General features: G+C 43.9%; 1 protein-coding gene across 2 annotated transcripts; it reads left to right on the top strand.

Moving 5' to 3' along the window:
• The first annotated feature begins 11,608 nt into the window (after positions 1-11,608).
• LOC123485446 (GTPase IMAP family member 8-like) lies at positions 11,609-15,762 on the top strand. 2 transcript variants are annotated; one of them, XM_045216359.1, is made up of 3 exons: positions 11,609-11,818; positions 12,534-13,166; positions 14,242-15,762. In XM_045216359.1, the coding sequence occupies exons 2-3, from the start codon at positions 12,587-12,589 to the stop codon at positions 15,462-15,464; spliced, it is 1,803 nt and encodes a 600-aa protein (XP_045072294.1). In that variant the 5' UTR covers positions 11,609-11,818; positions 12,534-12,586; the 3' UTR covers positions 15,465-15,762. The 2 variants fall into 2 exon arrangements, with proteins under 2 accessions (XP_045072294.1, XP_045072293.1); XM_045216358.1 differs by having other exon boundaries at positions 11,609-11,822.
• The last annotated feature ends 1,513 nt before the right edge of the window (positions 15,763-17,275 follow it).

Below are 17,275 nucleotides of genomic sequence, written 5' to 3'. Positions count from 1 at the left end.
CAGTCACTCAGCCCTATCCAGACCATTCACACCTCCAGTCACTCAGCCCTATCCAGACCATTCACACAGTCCAGTCACTCAGCCCTATCCAGACCATTCACACGTCCAGTCACTCAGCCCTATCCAACATTCACGTCTAGTCACTCAGCCCTATCCAGACCATTCACAGTCCAGTCACTCAGCCCTATCCAGACCATTCACACAGTCCAGTCACTCAGCCCTATCCAGACCATTCACACAGTCCAGTCACTCAGCCCTATCCAGACCATTCACACAGTCCAGTCACTCAGCCCTATCCAGACCATTCACACAGTCCAGTCACTCAGCCCTATCCAGACCATTCACACAGTCCAGTCACTCAGCCCTATCCAGACCATTCACACAGTCCAGTCACTCAGCCCTATCCAGACCATTCACACAGTCCAGTCACTCAGCCCTATCCAGACCATTCACAGTCCAGTCACTCAGCCCTATCCAGACCATTCACACAGTCCAGTCACTCAGCCCTATCCAGACCATTCACACAGTCCAGTCACTCAGCCCTATCCAGACCATTCACACACTCCAGTCACTCAGCCCTATCCAGACCATTCACACACTCCAGTCACTCAGCCCTATCCAGACCATTCACACAGTCCAGTCACTCAGCCCTATCCAGACCATTCACACAGTCCAGTCACTCAGCCCTATCCAGACCATTCACAGTCCAGTCACTCAGCCCTATCCAGACCATTCACACAGTCCAGTCACTCAGCCCTATCCAGACCATTCACACAGTCCAGTCACTCAGCCCTATCCAGACCATTCACACAGTCCAGTCACTCAGCCCTATCCAGAATCTCTCAAGGTCCTACAATACTTCCTCCTACAACACCCTGATGACAAGAAAAAAGCCTTTCCGCATAACTGTAAGTTTGCATCTCTCTCTAACCCTGCTGTACCCCTACCATGCTGAGACAATCTGATTAGAAAACACTATTGCACCATTTTTAAAATGGAACGCTCAACATGATTATTGATCTCTCTCTCTGCCATCCTCACAAATCACACACAGATTGTATGTGGTCTGGTTGATGGCACATAGAGGCCTGTTTGAGGGACATCTGGACAGAACATATCAGAATGCTTGGAGCTCTGCTGAGACCCTCCTCTCCTTCCCCGTCTTTGAAGGAAAGCACCTTCTTTACACTTCCTGTTTGGCATGATGCTCTCAAGGTGTGTCTCTTTCTCATGTTATGTGGTATTACCTATAGATGACTCCTAGACACTTTGACGTAGTATGTCTCTGAATTGGTGTCCACATCAGGCTATTTTCTTGTTACCTGTGTGTCAGAATACTGCATCCCTTTCACATCATGTGAATGATCCCTCCACTGCCACCTGCTCTTTTTTGTTCTGATGTTTGATATATCAGAAGTTTTATGTTTGGTACATTTACTCAGATCAACAAAGAGGTGGAATGGGTTCACACTCAAAAAGATGTTGCATAAAGCTTACTTCATGATTCAATGTTTTTAATTATTTTCACTGCCTCAGATAGCATACAAAGACGTTTCGGCTTTACATCCTAATTCACTGTGTAGGTACAGTTTTATTTTAATTCAAAACAGCATTTGTAAAGAACAGCAGGTGCTTCTAATCAGGGTTGCCACTCGTCTACCAATCAGGGATGTGGCTTTTCTGGTCTACCTGTATACAAATGAGTCACAAAGAAATACAGAATTATAGGGTATGGGATCGGGCACGAAGGGCAACTCCCAAATGAATCACCCCTGGTGTCCGCTCACCTAAATACATCATATCAATTCTTGACATAGCCCACCACAAAGGACATAAGGCAAAGCTGTTCATAAATATGTGGGGCCAACTCATAAAGCGATATGTCAAATCTGATATGGACAGTGTTCTTGTATAACAGTCTAAATGTGGCTTATAAGAAGGAGGTGAAATCTAATTCTTCATTTAAACTGTGGAGATACAAAATCTAATGCATATATCCACTTGGCTTCTCTTTGGAGTAATTTGTTGTCATAGTCACCTCCTCTTTGTGATGGATGATATAAATCTTATTCCAAGAACAATAACGTATAAATAAGTCCTTTAGTAGTGTAAGTTATACATGACTTTATCTCATAGGTCCTAGAAGTCTGATGGCAGACAATGTTAGAACATTTCCTTATGGTTCTACAAGAGGTACAAGATCTACAGGGGAAGCATCTTTTATGAATGTCTCTTTTCTCTGTCTGAACACATCTGATTTAAACAATATGTTGGAGAGATTTCTGGATCGTTTTATAGGTGAATAAAGGTGGATTCTGGAAGGCAGAATTAAACAGGAGTCTGATGATAATATGTTCATTGACAATAGACTTGATGCCATTACGGCGATCATTGAAAGTAAGTATATAGTTTACAGAAAACAGTTTGTTCTGTTTAAAGTACAAAAGGGAAAATAAATCAACATAAATATGGGTTGTGTTTACAATGGTGTTTGTTGGTTGCCTTTTTCTTGTGGCAACAGGTCGCAAATCTTGCTGATGTGATGGCACACTTTGGTATTTCACCCAATAGATATGGGAGTTTATCAAAATTGGATTTGTTTTCGAATTCTTTGTGGGTCTGTGTAATCTGAAGAAAATATGTGTCTCTAATATGGTCATACATTTGGCAGGAGGTTGGAAGTGCAGCTCAGTTTCCACCTCATTTTGTGGCCAGTGTGCACATAGCCTGTCTTCTCTTGAGAGCCAGGTCTGCCTCGGCAGGCCTTTCTCAATAGCAAGCTATGCTCACTGAGTCTGGACAGTCAAAGCTTTCCTTCATTTTGGGTCAGTCACAGTGGTCAGGTATTCTGCCACTGTGTACTCTGATTAGGGGCCAAATAGCATTCTAGTTTGCTCTGTTTGTGTTGTTAAATTCTTTCCAATGTGTCAAGTAATTATGATATTACATTCAGATAGAACATTCAGAATGTTCGGTGCTCTTTTAATTGAATTGTTAGGATTTTCTTGTGATCACAACAAAACTACTTATTTTGCTCAAATAGAGAGAGAATTTCATTTTTGTCATGTTTTACTCGTCATTTTAAATTGTTTATTTCACTTTATCTTTGTAAACATGTTTCCCATGCAGAGAGACAGAGAGACTACTCATGGTCTAGCTCATCCAACTCACTGTAGTTAGCCTGTAAATTAGTCTAGATTACACAGTGCTGGCATTGTTTCAAAACTTTTATGCTCTCTATTAACCAGGCAGGTAGCAGATAGAGTGGGATTGGGCCAGGGTGTCTTCAGTCTCGGTCCAAGAGCCTCAGGCCCTCCGGAAGGGGAGACAGAGAAAAGATGAGAGTTAGTGAGAGTATGACTAAGACCATAGGACACCACATACACTGGGAGTAGAGACTAGTGAGACCATAGGACACCACATACACTGGGAGTAGAGACTAGTGAGACCATAGGACACCACATACACTGGGAGTAGAGACTAGTGAGACCATAGGACACCACATACACTGGGAGTAGAGACTATGAGACTAAGACCATAGGACACCACATACACTGGGAGTAGAGACTAGTGAGACTAAGACCATAGGACACTACATACACTGGGAGTGAGACTAGTGAGACTAAGACCATAGGACACCACATACACTGGGAGTAGAGACTAGTGAGACCATAGGACACCACATACACTGGGAGTAGAGACTAGTGAGACTAAGACCATAGACACCACATACACTGGGAGTAGAGACTAGTGAGACTAAGACCATAGGACACCACATACACTGGGAGTAGAGACTAGTGAGACTAAGACCATAGGACACCACATACACTGGGAGTAGAGACTAGTGAGACTAAGACCATAGGACACCACATACACTGGGAGTAGAGACTAGTGAGACCATAGGACACCACATACACTGGGAGTAGAGACTAGTGAGACCATAGGACACCACATACACTGGGAGTAGAGACTAGTGAGACTAAGACCATAGGACACCACATACACTGGGAGTAGAGACTAGTGAGACTAAGACCATAGGACACCACATACACTGGGAGTAGAGACTAGTGAGACTAAGACCATAGGACACCACATACACTGGGAGTAGAGACTAGTGAGACCATAGGACACCACATACACTGGGAGTAGAGACTAGTGAGACTAAGACCATAGGACACCACATACACTGGGAGTAGAGACTAGTGAGACTAAGACCATAGGACACCACATACACTGGGAGTAGAGACTAGTGAGACTAAAACCATAGGACACCACATACACTGGGAGTAGAGACTAGTGAGACTAAGACCATAGGACACCACATACACTGGGAGTAGAGACTAGTGAGACTAAGACCATAGGACACCACATACACTGGGAGTAGAGACTAGTGAGACTAAGACCATAGGACACCACATACACTGGGAGTAGAGACTAGTGAGACTAAGACCATAGGACACCACATACACTGGGAGTAGAGACTAGTGAGGCCATAGGACACCACATACACTGGGAGTAGAGACTAGTGAGACTAAACCATAGGACACCACATACACTGGGAGTAGAGACTAGTGAGACTAAGACCATAGGACACCACATACACTGGGAGTAGAGACTAGTGAGACTAAAACCATAGGACACCACATACACTGGGAGTAGAGACTAGTGAGACTAAGACCATAGGACACCACATACACTGGGAGTAGAGACTAGTGAGACTAAGATCATAGGACACCACATACACTGGGAGTAGAGACTAGTGAGACCATAGGACACCACATACACTGGGAGTAGAGAGAATAATCAATAGTGTTGCTGTGGACACTGGGTAATCTGACTAACACACACCTGTTTGACCTCTTTGTGATACTGTAGGGTACTGTACTTTACTTTTCTGAGTCAATTCAGGAAGCATTCAATGTCCTGCATTGGTGTTAACCATGGCAACCAGTATTGTAAATAAAGAGATGATCAGCCTCTGTGTCTGTGGATCTTTTCCCATTCATGTATTTTTCATGTCAGCCAGGCACATCTTTTCAAAGAGACACCATTACATTTCTAGTTGAGTAAAATAAGGAGTGTATTGCTTCAGTCCTTGTTTCGTTTTCACTTGTTGTTACCTGGTAAATAACCAACAATCATGGATAACCACAAGGATAATAAGGTGAGGAAACAGTCCATGTCAGTCAGGACCATCTTTTTAAGAGACACCATTTATTTCAATCTTTAGTTGAATAAAATAAGTAGTTTTGTTCTGGTCACAAAATAATCCTGAAAATAGCGGTAAACAGCAACACACAGGCAGAAAACTGAATGTCCTATTCTCAGCCAGGCCCATCTTTTCAAAGAAGACACAATTTAATTATTTATATATTAATAAAATAAGTAGTTTTGTTGTGATCACAAGAAAATCCTAACAATTCAGGTGAAGAGCGCCACAGTTGTCACGTCCTGACTCAGGGGACGCTTATATGTTGAGTCAGGGTGTGTGTATTCCTTGTTGTGTTAGTTCTATGTTGTAGAATCTGGTATGTCTATTTTTATGTTGGCCGGTGTGGTTCCCAATCAGAGGCAGCTGTCGCTCGTTGTCTCTGATTGGGGTCCATACTTAGGCAGCCTATTGGCACTAGTGGGTTGTGGGATCTTGTTCCAGTTAAGGTATGTTGCCTTGGAATTCACGTTTCATTTCGTTTGTTTTGTTGTTGTGTTTAATATTTAATAAACATGTACGCATATCACGCTGCGCCTTGGTCTGACCCGTCTGTAAATGAACGTGACAACAGTCAGGCAGAGAAATCTGAATGTTCTATCATAAAGTGAGAACAAGTAGTTTCCTTCCTCAGGGCATGGACTCTACAAGGTGTCAAAAGTGTTCAACAGGGATGCTGGCCCATGTTGACTCCAATGGTTCCTACAGTTGTGTCTAGTTGGATGTCCTTTGGATGGTGGGCCATTCTTGAAACACAAGGGAAACTGTTGAGGGTGAAAAACCCAGCAGTGTTGCAGTTCTTGACAACACAAACCAGTGTGTCTGGCACTTACTACCATACCCCCTTCAAAGGCACTAAAATATTTTGTCTTGCCCGTTGACCCTCTGAATGTCACATATACACAGTCCATGTCTCAAGGCTGAACAATCCTTCTTTAACCTGTCTCCTCCCCTTCATCTACACTGATTGAAGTGGATTTAACAGGTGACATCAATAAGGGATCATAGCTTTCAGCTGGTCAGTCTATACCATGGAAAGAGAAGACGTCCATAATGTTTTGTCCACTCAGTGGGGCTGTTTTTAACTGACAAATCAAATCAATCAATCAATCCAAACTGTGCAGCAGCCATTTGATTAATGGAAAGAGACATCTGTTCCAAAACACCAAAAAGTTTAATGACATTTGGAGATTGTCAAGCCAAGCCTTCAATAAGGTAGGGAGAGATGTATTTTCTGTTTGTCGAGATTCAAATAGTAGATGTATTGTGGTGTTGAAAAGCAAACCATTATATTGAGCGCCTGAAGACGGTATGCTTTATTTATTGGTTGTGTGGTGTATTGGCACAGAAACCTGTTGTTGGAAAATTATAAATATGGCATCAAAATGTTGAAAATCGGATTATTATTTATCTGCTCTGATGGTAGTGTAAATGTTGAACTGTCCCTAAGATAATGCTGGCCGGGAGAGATCATCGTTGACAAGAGCGCATTCATTTTAAAGGTAATTTATGCTTGAGCTGATATCTGCAGGTTTTGCTGTGCGGACAGTGTCCTTTGGACGACAGTGCGCTTGTCGACAATGCACCTTTGATTGTTTACTGGCCTCAACACATAGGCTACGTTTATTAATGATTTTGGCAAGGCCTATATGATAAATCTTTAAATGTTATTGATAAATGTTTCTGTATGATATGTTGGATTAAGGAATAAAGACAGACACCAATGTTCAGTTCAATAGCCTTGTTAAGCCTTGTACAAATCCCTACGCCTGGAGTCTGGGGAACAGTCCAACTAGTCGATTACCTATCAACTAGACTCCGTAACATCATCCTTTTCAATAGAAAGTGCAAACATAACGGCATAACATTGCGTTCTTAACAGTCAAGTCATAACAATTGAAAAGCATGACATTTTCTTTTTACTTCAGCTGTCATCTTCCTTTTTTAATTTTTTTTTTTTTTTTAATTTTTTTAAATATTTTTTTAAATTAACAGACAACAAGTTAAGTCTCTTGCTTACAGAGTAAGCCTGTCCGGTGGCTTGCACAGCCGACCCACCCGTGAGTAAGTATTGGCTCTGACAGGGGGTAGGATTAGGGCCACGAGCTGGAGAGTTTGGTGGGGTAGAAGCTTCACCTTCAGTTGGCTCATGTCTCAATTCTGCACCCCTTACCCTTAGGCCTGGACTGTGATCCAGCTCATCTAAGTGAGTGTATGGCATGTTCTGGTTTGTCTGCTCTGCTACGCGCAGATCCACCGATTGCGACGATAGAGGGAGCCACCAACATCCACCAGGTAAGAACGTGGTGCAACTCTCTGTAGGCATGTGCCCAGCCTCCAAAGTCCTGTGTGGTCTCCCGGCAGCGGTTTCATCCTTATAGTTTCACCCACCTCCAGCTCTAGTAGGTCTCGAGCAGTCCGGTCGTAGAAGCACTTAGCGAGCTGCTTTCTGTGGCGCAGTTTGTCCGTGACGCCAACCATGACGCATGGGCTCAAGTAGCTTGTTAGCTACGGGGATAGTAGTCTTCAGGCGTCTGGACAGAAGGCGTTGTGCTGGGCTGCTGTCCATGTTTTCGGTGGGTGTGTTCCTCCACTGTAAGATCGCTTTCCATGGGTCGTTGCTGTCGCGCAAGGCCCTGCTTAACAGGTTTTTGCAATCTTGACAGCTGATTCTGCCTTGCCATTTGCTTTTGGGTGTCTTGGAGAGGAGGTCACGTGGTCAAACTCCCATTCTGAGGCAAACAGCTTGAACTGTGCAGTGAATTGTGGGCCATTGTCCGTGATTACCTTGTCAGGCTGACCTTGCCTTGCAAACTGCGCCTTGCAGCGCTTTATGACCGTCTCTGCGGGACAAGTCAGGGAGCAGTTCAATTTCCCAAAAGTCAGAGTAATGATCAACGAGGAAAAGATAGTCCTTTTGTCTGTGGCTGAATAAGTCCATGCTGATGATTTGCCAGGCCCTTGTGGGCAGTTCGTGTGACATCATGGTTTCCCATGAGCGTACTCGTTGCATGTGGTACAGTTGCTGACAAAGTCTTTAATTTCTGCTTGCATGTTTGGCCAGTATAATGTTTCACGAGCCTGACGGTAGCATGCGTCACCTCCAACGTGACTGGAGTGTATGCGGGTAAGCATCTCTGGACGTAGTGATTTGGGAATAATGACCTTCTGACCTCTGAACAAGACGCCATTTTGCACACTGATCTCATCTCGAAAGGTCCAGTATTCTCTCACTGTGAAAGGTGTCTCCTCTTTCAGATATGGCCAACCTCGCGAGCCATGGACTTCAGTGACTGTAGGTGTTCGTCCTTGTCAGTATGTTGCCTGATCTGGGCTAGGCGGTGATCTGTCACGTTTAAGTAGTCTGCCTGATTGATCTGTTGAACATCTTGTTGTTCCTGCTGTAGCGAACAGATGGCCTGCCGCTGATAGGCAGTGCCTCTACCTGTACATTGTGCTGTTGCCCTGCTCAGTGTGTCGCTGATGTACATCTCAGGTCCTGGCTTGTAAATGACCTTCAGGCTGTAGTTTTGCAGAGTCAGGAGCATACTTTGAAGCCTCTTGGGCGCGTTGAGGAGAGGTTTACTGAATATGGCAATGAGTGGTTTGTGGTCAGTTTCAGCGGTGACCAGCTCTCGACCATATAAGTAGTGATGGAATCGCTGGCAGGAGAAGACGATGCTGAGGCACTCTTTCTCAATTTGTGCATAGTTTTGTTCGGTGGGGGTGAGCGCTCTCGAGGCAAGCGCAGCGGGCTGGCCTTCCTGCATAAGGCAGCATCCAAGTCCCCTTTGGCTAGAGTCGCTCTGGATTGTGACAGGCTTCGTGACGTCGTAGTAGCGCAACACTGGCATGGATGAAGCCAGAGATTTCATCTCCTGCACTGCGGCCTCGTGCTTGGGTAGCCAGTGCCATGGTGTGTCTTTGTCCAGCAACCGGCGCAGAGGCTCACAGACTGCTGATAGGTGTGGCATGAACTTTGCAAGATAGTTTGCAAAGCCGATGAGACGCTGTACTCCTTTTGCATCAGACGGGTTTGGCATGTCGAGGATCGCTTGGACCTTGTCTGGGTCCGGCTTCAGGCCTTTTGCCGAGAGAATGTGGCCATGGAAGTGGACGTCTTTCACCTTGAACTGCAGCTTCTTCAGGCCAAGACGAAGCTTGACTGATCGGCAGCGCTCCATCAGTGCCAGGAGCTTCACATCGTGGTCGCGTTCTGCTTCTTCGTCTGTTTCACCACAGCCTACGATCAGGATATCATCGGCGATGGGTTCAATGCCCTTGAGCCCAGCCAGTAACTCGTGCTGCTTGCGTTGGTATACCTCAGGCGCCACTGAGACACCAAACGGGAGCTTGAGCCAGCGTTTCCGACCCCAGGGGTCCAGAAGGTAGTCATGAAGCTGCTTTCTTCGTCCAGCTTGCATTGAAGGAATGCATCTCGGGCATCCACCAAGGTGAAAATCCTGGCCTTGGGAAGCTTATAGAGGACATCCTCTAGTGTCGGCATGATGTAGTGGGATCGTTTCAGTGCTTGGTTCAGATGCTTTGGGTCGATGCAGACCCTCAGCTTCTCTGGTTTTTTCACTATGACCATATTGCTGATCCAGTCAGTTGGTTCAGTCACCGATGTCATGTGGCCATCGGCCTCATACTTGTCCAGCTGGGCCTTCACAGCCACTTTCATTGCAATGGGCACATTGCGAGGAGCACACTGGACTGGAGTAATGCTCTCATCCACTTCAAAGTGTACCTCCCCAGGCACTGATTCAACGGGCATGTTGAATACATCGTCATATCTGCTGAGTAGTTGTTCTTTGGACAGGGGTCCATGCTGGACATGATCCACAATGTGCAGGTCATTTGGTACAGTGAACTGCATCAGTCCCAGGCGTTCGCATGTAGAGCCTGAGAGGAGAGGATTTTGACTGGTTTTCACAATCTCGAACTCCAGCTTGTGTTTGCGTCCCCGAATAACACATTCGGTCTCAAAGGTGCCCATAGAGCTCATTAGTTCTCCTGAGTACAGCTTTAGTCTAGTATCGCTGGGAAATAGATGTGTGTCAGGTGCCAGATTGATTTTGTCTTTGTAGCTCATTACGTTGCATGTAGCACCCGAATCCAGTTGACGTTGTTGCTTGTTGTGTAATCGTAGTGTCACAAACCATTTCTTCCCTCTTGAGTGTACAGCCCCAATGGATTCATGCATGTAAATGTCACTTTCACTGTTCAGCTCTGAACATTGAGTAACATCATCAACACAGTGAATCTTGCCCTCACTCACCCTTCTTTTGCTTTTGAGACACACTTTTGCAAAGTGATTATTAGTTCCACAAGCTCTGCATGGTTTTCCATAGGCCGGGCAGTGCTCTTTTGCCACGTGTGTGTGTATTCCCACAGTATTTACATGCTACGGGGCTCTCTGTGTTCACCGTTCGTGGTGAATTACTCTGCCTCGATTGGTTTTGTCTGAATGTCTGCCTAGCAACAGCGTGAACAGTATCAACGTCGGAGCGTGGGGTTTCCGTTTCCATTGCTCTCATTCTCATGTCAGTGACTTCAGCAGTGCGGCACATTTCGATGGCAGTTACTAATGTTAAGCCTCTCTCTCTCCAGTAGACGCGGCGCGTATTCTCATTTGCAATTCCCAGTACTATTTTGTCACGAATCAGTTCATCTTTCAATCCCCCCGTATTCACAAGTGGCGGATTTCTCTCTCAAACGGGTTACAAAGTTGTGTACTGACTCACCCTCTTCCTGTTTGCAGCTTCCAAAACGAACCGCTCGTAAATTACGTTTCTGGCGGGTTTGAAGTAATTCTCCAATGCATCCAATATAGCCTTTGCATCACACTGTTGTCGTGCCGTGAGGTGAGATTGTGCCGGTAGATATGCCTGCATTCGCTGCCCATTAAACTCCTCAGAGTTGCCGCTTGTACCTCGTTGGGTTTCTCATGTAGACCGTCGCCAGCGCAAAGTCCTCGAATTCATCCCTGAAGTTGTCCCAATTAGTATTCCAGTCCCCTGTGAGAACCATGTGATTTGGTGGCGGAATGTTCGCTGCCATAGCAATGGAATAGGAGATTTCTTTGTCTTCAGTCATGGAGGTAGGTAGTGATGCTAGCTAGCCAGCTAACACGAGTTGATCAGTGTTGTGAGTAGGAAACGGCTTGTGTTCGCATATGGAACGTAACTGCGCCTATACTGTACTTAGCTACAAAAATAACAAACGTGTGTTTTTCGAGCCACTTCTGATACCATGTTTCTGTATGATATGTTGGATTAAGGAATAAAGACAGACACCAATGTTCAGTTCAATAGCCTTGTTAAGCCTTGTACAAATCCCTACGCCTGGAGTCTGGGGAACAGTCCAACTAGTCGATTACCTATCAACTAGACTCCGTAACAATAAACTGAGTTTTGTTGGGAGTTTATCAGCAGGAAAAAAAGAATATGATTATATAGGGTTTGTTATGTAGGGTCTGTCTAGAGAATTTAGGGGAGTGGTTTAAGTGTCAGATAAAATAACACTCGAGGCTGAAAGTGAAACTGTTGCTGCTCAACAATTTCTACTCCACAGCATTTGCGAACCTTTAACATTTGTACTACGAAAGTAGGTAAGTTGTTATTTATTCGACTGATTTATGACAATCTATTAGATTACTACATTATTAGTAGCCTAGGACTGTCTTCCAGAGAATAATGGCCGAAATGAAGAACAATGTGTTAGCTTCCTAAGTGGTCTGAATTTCTAAAATGATAACTGCGTCATGGAAGACGTATTGTCAATAGACAGGCCTATTGTTCATGTGATTGTGTTATGCTAAGATTGTGTTGTCTGATTTAATACCAATATGTAGCCTAAATATTTGTATCAATCATTAACAGTAGTAATTTCAAATAAATCATTTTACATGTAGGTTGATAGTTTTATGATAAAACTTGAGGAGGAGAGATGTCTGTTTAAATCAACTTCTAACCAAAATGCAATGACATGGCTCAGAGTTTTGTTGATTTCACATTGAATTGACGATGTTTGACATCAAATATATATCAAAACTAGACGTTGAACTGAAGTTTGTGCCCATTGGGGTGGTTGTAGCCTACCATCTGCAAACAGTTAGACAAAAAAACTACCACTGCATGTTCCAGGCAGTTTATCGTTTTGCTAGACTACCTTTTATCAAATGTTTTGTGCGTAAATGATTAATTCCAGTTTGTACATAACCAGGTGATGGTATTCATATCATTGGTTTGTTACTTGTTTTTCTGCATTTTGCATCTTAGAAAATAATGTAATTTTTTATTTCAATTGTATTTGTATGTAGATTCCTGAGTCACAACTCACACTGCTTGGCCATATCAAGATAATTCTTTAAAGATGGGGCACCTATCCAAAGCTATTCAAGCTACACCCAAAACATTGCAGGTGGTGTTACTTGGTAAAACAGGAGCAGGGAAGAGTGCCACAGGAAACACCATCCTGGGGCGCAAAGATTTTCTCTCAAAGAAGAGTTACAAATCAGTGACTGCTGATATTGAGAAACAAAATGTCACCATTGAAGGAATAGATGTTGTCGTGTATGACACTCCAGGATTCTGTGACCCCGATCGATCCGAAGAGCAAATTCAGGAGAAATTCCAGAATGTCCTCAAGTTAACCTCATCTGGTCCCCGTGTGTTTCTCCTGGTGGTGAAGACAGACAGATTAACAGAAGAAGAGAAGAGGGTCATCAGTAAAGTAGAAGATCTTCTAGGAGAGAGTCTTTTGAAGCAAACCTGGATCCTGTTCACCAGAGGAGATGAGTTAGAAGACCAGACTATAGAAGAATTCATTGCTGACTCAGATGACCTCACAGAAGTGCTGAGAAAATACGGTGGAAGATACCATGTGTTCAACAACAAGAGTGGTGATCCTGAGCAGGTCAAATCACTACTGGAAAAGACATCTACCTGTCTCAGTAAGTATAACTAACTGTTTATATAAAGGATTAGCAGGAAATGTAATGTAGGCTAATTGTAAATGTTTCCATGATTGAAATACAGTGTTTTGAAGTGTATAATACTGATGATAGTAAACTAGATATTCTAGATGAGAGCTAAGTAGGTCATGTCATTGATAACATAAACACAATCTTTTTCCCTCCTGTAGCAGAGTTGATTACAGGTAGCCTTGTCTGAGAATTGTAAGACCAGTTATTTTGTTTTGCATGACAATGACTGAGACAATACTTGAGGAAGATTTATTAAAACATTTATTAATCAGATGTTTTGTGTTAAAAGTAATAATATTTAAATGCATGACACTACACATTTAGTAATGACAGGATGCATTTGAAACATAACACGCAGTGAAACCTTAGTGTGACTTAATAAAATAATGTTCAATAGGCGTGGAAAAAGGGGTGCTCGTTAAGTTTAACAGTTATACCAAGTTGAACTCAGAATTGACCAAAGTTAGCTTGCTAACTCCTCTCTCCCGCTAGGTAGCATACCCCTCTGGTCTTATGGTTAAAGCTATACAGTCTGGGATAACAACAATGTTCCCCCCACCACTTAATGTGGTATTCAGCTGGGATGGGGCTGGATACATTTAACCTCAGTGCTTTAGATGCAATGACTGACAGTCCATGACATCCAAGAGATAGTTTTATATGTTGAAGTTATAGACTTGTTTGTTTACATTCTTGTATTTTGCTAAAATTGGAGTCATGAAATCTGACATTTTGTGTAATAATGAGCTTATGAGGCACTTATAAGTGATATTATTCAAGAATCAATGCAGATCAAGAATTGAAATGACTTTTGAACAGCTTTCCAAATCCCAGATTGAAGCTTTAGTAAATTGGCTTGGCGTCGAGAGCTCCCCCGGGTTGGTACAAATCACACCTGAACTCCACAATCACCGTAAAGATTTAAACATCAGACATAAATCATTATTATTCTGTGCATACAATAACTGCCTGTATATGGGATGAGATGGTATTCATTTTACTGTATCTGTTAATCAAATGTGATGTGTTTTTCTATACACAGATTCAACAGTTTCAAGGAGCTCCTCCATCAGGAATCTCCCAGAGAGAAGGATTGTTCTGCTTGGAAAAAGCGGTGTTGGGAAGAGTGCAACAGGAAACACCATCCTTAGTGGGAAACGTTTCCATTCTGAACTGAACTCGTCCTCAGTAACACGTATAACAGAAATGAAGCAGGCAGCAGTAGATGGGAGGGATGTCAGGGTGGTTGACACTCCAGGACTGTTTGACACAACGCTTACTGCGGAAGAACTGGCAATGGAGATTGGTAGTAGCATCTATGAGTGTAGCCCAGGGCCTCATGCCTTCCTCATAGTTTTAAAAGTGAATGACAGGTTCACAGAGCAGGAGAAAAAAGCTATTGAAATTCTAGAGAGTGTGTTTGGATCAGGACTGGCAAAGCACGCCATCATCCTCTTCACCCATGGAGATGCGTTAGAGGGTCGTGGTGTAGAGAAGCTGATTAGTGGGAACAAGGACCTCAGTGGATTGGTAGAGCAGTGTGGGGGGAGGTACCATGTCCTCAACAATAAAGCTAAAGGGAACAGATCTCAAGTCACAGAACTGATGGAGAAGATAGACAGAATGGTGGAGGAGAATGGAGGAACCTGCTACACCAATGAGATGTTTGAGGAGGTAGCCAGGGCTAAGAAAGAGGTGGAGGAGTGGAAACAGAGGGAGGAGGAGGAGAGGATCCAGAAGGAGAAGGAGTGGCTCCAGAGGGAGATGGAGAGGATCCAGAAGGAGACAAGGGAGAGTGTCAATATGGAGTGGAAGGAGAGGGTCGAGAAGGAGAGGATCGAGAAGGAGAGGGTCGAGAAGGAGAGGAGGGAGAAGGAGAGGGTCGAGAAGGAGAGGGTCGAGAGGGAGAGGGTCGAGAGGAAGACAATTATTATAAGTGGTATTGTAGCAGATTTAATTGTAGTTGGTGGGTTAGTTGGTGGGTTAGTTGGTGGGTTAGTTGGTGGGTTAGTTGGTGGGGCAGTTGGTGGGAAAGTTGCTGTGAAAGTTGGTGGGAAAGTTGGTGGGGCAGTTGGTGGGGCAGTTGGTGGGTTATTTGGTGGGGCAGTTGGTTTGAAAGTTGGTGGGGCAGTTGGTGGGAAAGTTGGTGGGGCAGTTGGTGGGAAAGTTGGTGGGGTAATTGGTGGGGTAATTGGTGGGGTAGGTGGTGGGGTAGGTAGTGTGGTAGGTAGTGTGGTAGTTGGTAAACATCTGGCAGGAAAGTAGCCAGTCAACAATCCCCAACAGTAATTTACTGTGAAATACAATGTTAGTAGCTATTACTTCCCCAATCATTCTGAAAATGTCTAAACGACTTACACTCCAATTCAACTTAGAGCCTAATACAGAAATAGGCCTACCGCTTTATGAAAATCTTGTCTGCATACATTATTTTATTTTTATTTTTTACATAAACTATACCATGATTAAAGCTATAGTATATAACTGGGGTCTCCAACCCTGTTCCTGGAGAGCTACCCTCCTGTAGGTTTTAACTCCAACCCTGTTCCTGGAGAGCTACCCTCCTGTAGGTTTTAACTCCAACCCTGTTCCTGGAGAGCTACCCTCCTGTAGGTTTTAACTCCAACCCTGTTCCTGGAGAGCTACCCTCCTGTAGGTTTTCACTCCAACCCTGTTCCTGGAGAGCTACCCTCCTGTAGGTTTTCACTCCAACCCTGTTCCTGGAGAGCTACCCTCCTGTAGGTTTTAACTCCAACCCTGTTCCTGGAGAGCTACCCTCCTGTAGGTTTTCACTCCAACCCTGTTCCTGGAGAGCTACCCTCCTGTAGGTTTTAACTCCAACCCTGTTCCTGGACAGCTACCCTCCTGTAGGTTTTAACTCCAACCCTGTTCCTGGAGAGCTACCGTCCTGTAGGTTTTAACTCCAACCCTGTTCCTGGACAGCTACCCTCCTGTAGGTTTTAACTCCAACCCTGTTCCCGGAGAGCTACCCTCCTGTAGGTTTTAACTCCAACCCTGTTCCTGGATAGCTACCCTCCTGTAGGTTTTCGCTCCAACCCTGTTCCTGGACAGCTACCCTCCTGTAGGTTTTCGCTCCAACCCTGTTCCTGGACAGCTACCCTCCTGTAGGTTTTCGCTCCAACCCTGTTCCTGGACAGCTACCCTCCTGTAGGTTTTCGCTCCAACCCTTTTCCTGGACAGCAACCCTCCTGTAGGTTTTCACTCCAACCCTGTTCCTGGACAGCAACCCTCCTGTAGGTTTTCGCTCCAACCCTGTTCCTGGAGAGCTACCCTCCTGTAGGTTTTCGCTCCAACCCCAGTTGTAACTAGCCTGGTTCAGCTTATCAACCAGCTAATTATTAGAATGAGGTGTGCTAGTTTAGGGTTGGAGTGTGAACCTACAGGACGGTAGCGCTACAGGAACTGGGTTGGAGATCCCTGGTATATAGTATAAAGACAACATTTTTCATTACATTTACACTGTGGAAATTTATCAGAAAATATTAGATTTTTGTGAATACATTGTTTGCAGTCTAATGATGATTCTTCTTTCATACATAAAAAGAAAGTCCTTCAAAAAATAAAATATATATTCCCATCAAAACTATAAACTCTTGTCATCCTTTGATTATAGCTCATGTTCTATCCACAGTTTCATCTGTTTTATTCACAAATACATACTACAAAATATCACTGTGGATTTCCCAAAAGCTTTGTAGCACTTAGTGTCTTCGGTGTGTTCAGACCCCTTCACTTTTTACACATTTTGTTAAGCTACAGCCTTATTATAAAATGGATAATATGTATTTGTTTTCTTATCAATCTACACACAATACCCTATAATGACAAAGCGAAAACAGGTTTTTTGATATTTTTGCAAATTTACTAAAAATAGAAAACAGAAATACCTTATTTACATAAGTATTCAGACCCTTTGCAATGAGATTCAAAATGTAGCTCAGGTGCATCCTGTTTCCATTGATCATCCTTCAGATGTTTCTATAAATTGATTAGAGTCCGCCTGTGGTAATGATTTGGAAAGGCACACACCTGTCAATATAAGGTCCCACAGTTGA

The sequence above is a fragment of the Coregonus clupeaformis genome, unplaced genomic scaffold (assembly GCF_020615455.1).
Source record: "Coregonus clupeaformis isolate EN_2021a unplaced genomic scaffold, ASM2061545v1 scaf0693, whole genome shotgun sequence".
Classification (NCBI taxonomy): Eukaryota; Metazoa; Chordata; class Actinopteri; order Salmoniformes; family Salmonidae; genus Coregonus; species Coregonus clupeaformis.
Note: the sequence above shows the minus strand (reverse complement) of the source record. Positions and strands in the feature narration are given on the sequence as shown.

Coding starts and splice junctions, on each gene's coding strand:
- LOC123485446 (XM_045216359.1), top strand. CDS start 12,587: ATGGGGCACCTATCCAAAGCTATTCAAGCTACACCCAAAACATTGCAG. Junction 13,167..14,241: donor AAAGACATCTACCTGTCTCA/GTAAGTATAACT, acceptor TTCTATACACAG/ATTCAACAGTTTCAAGGAGC.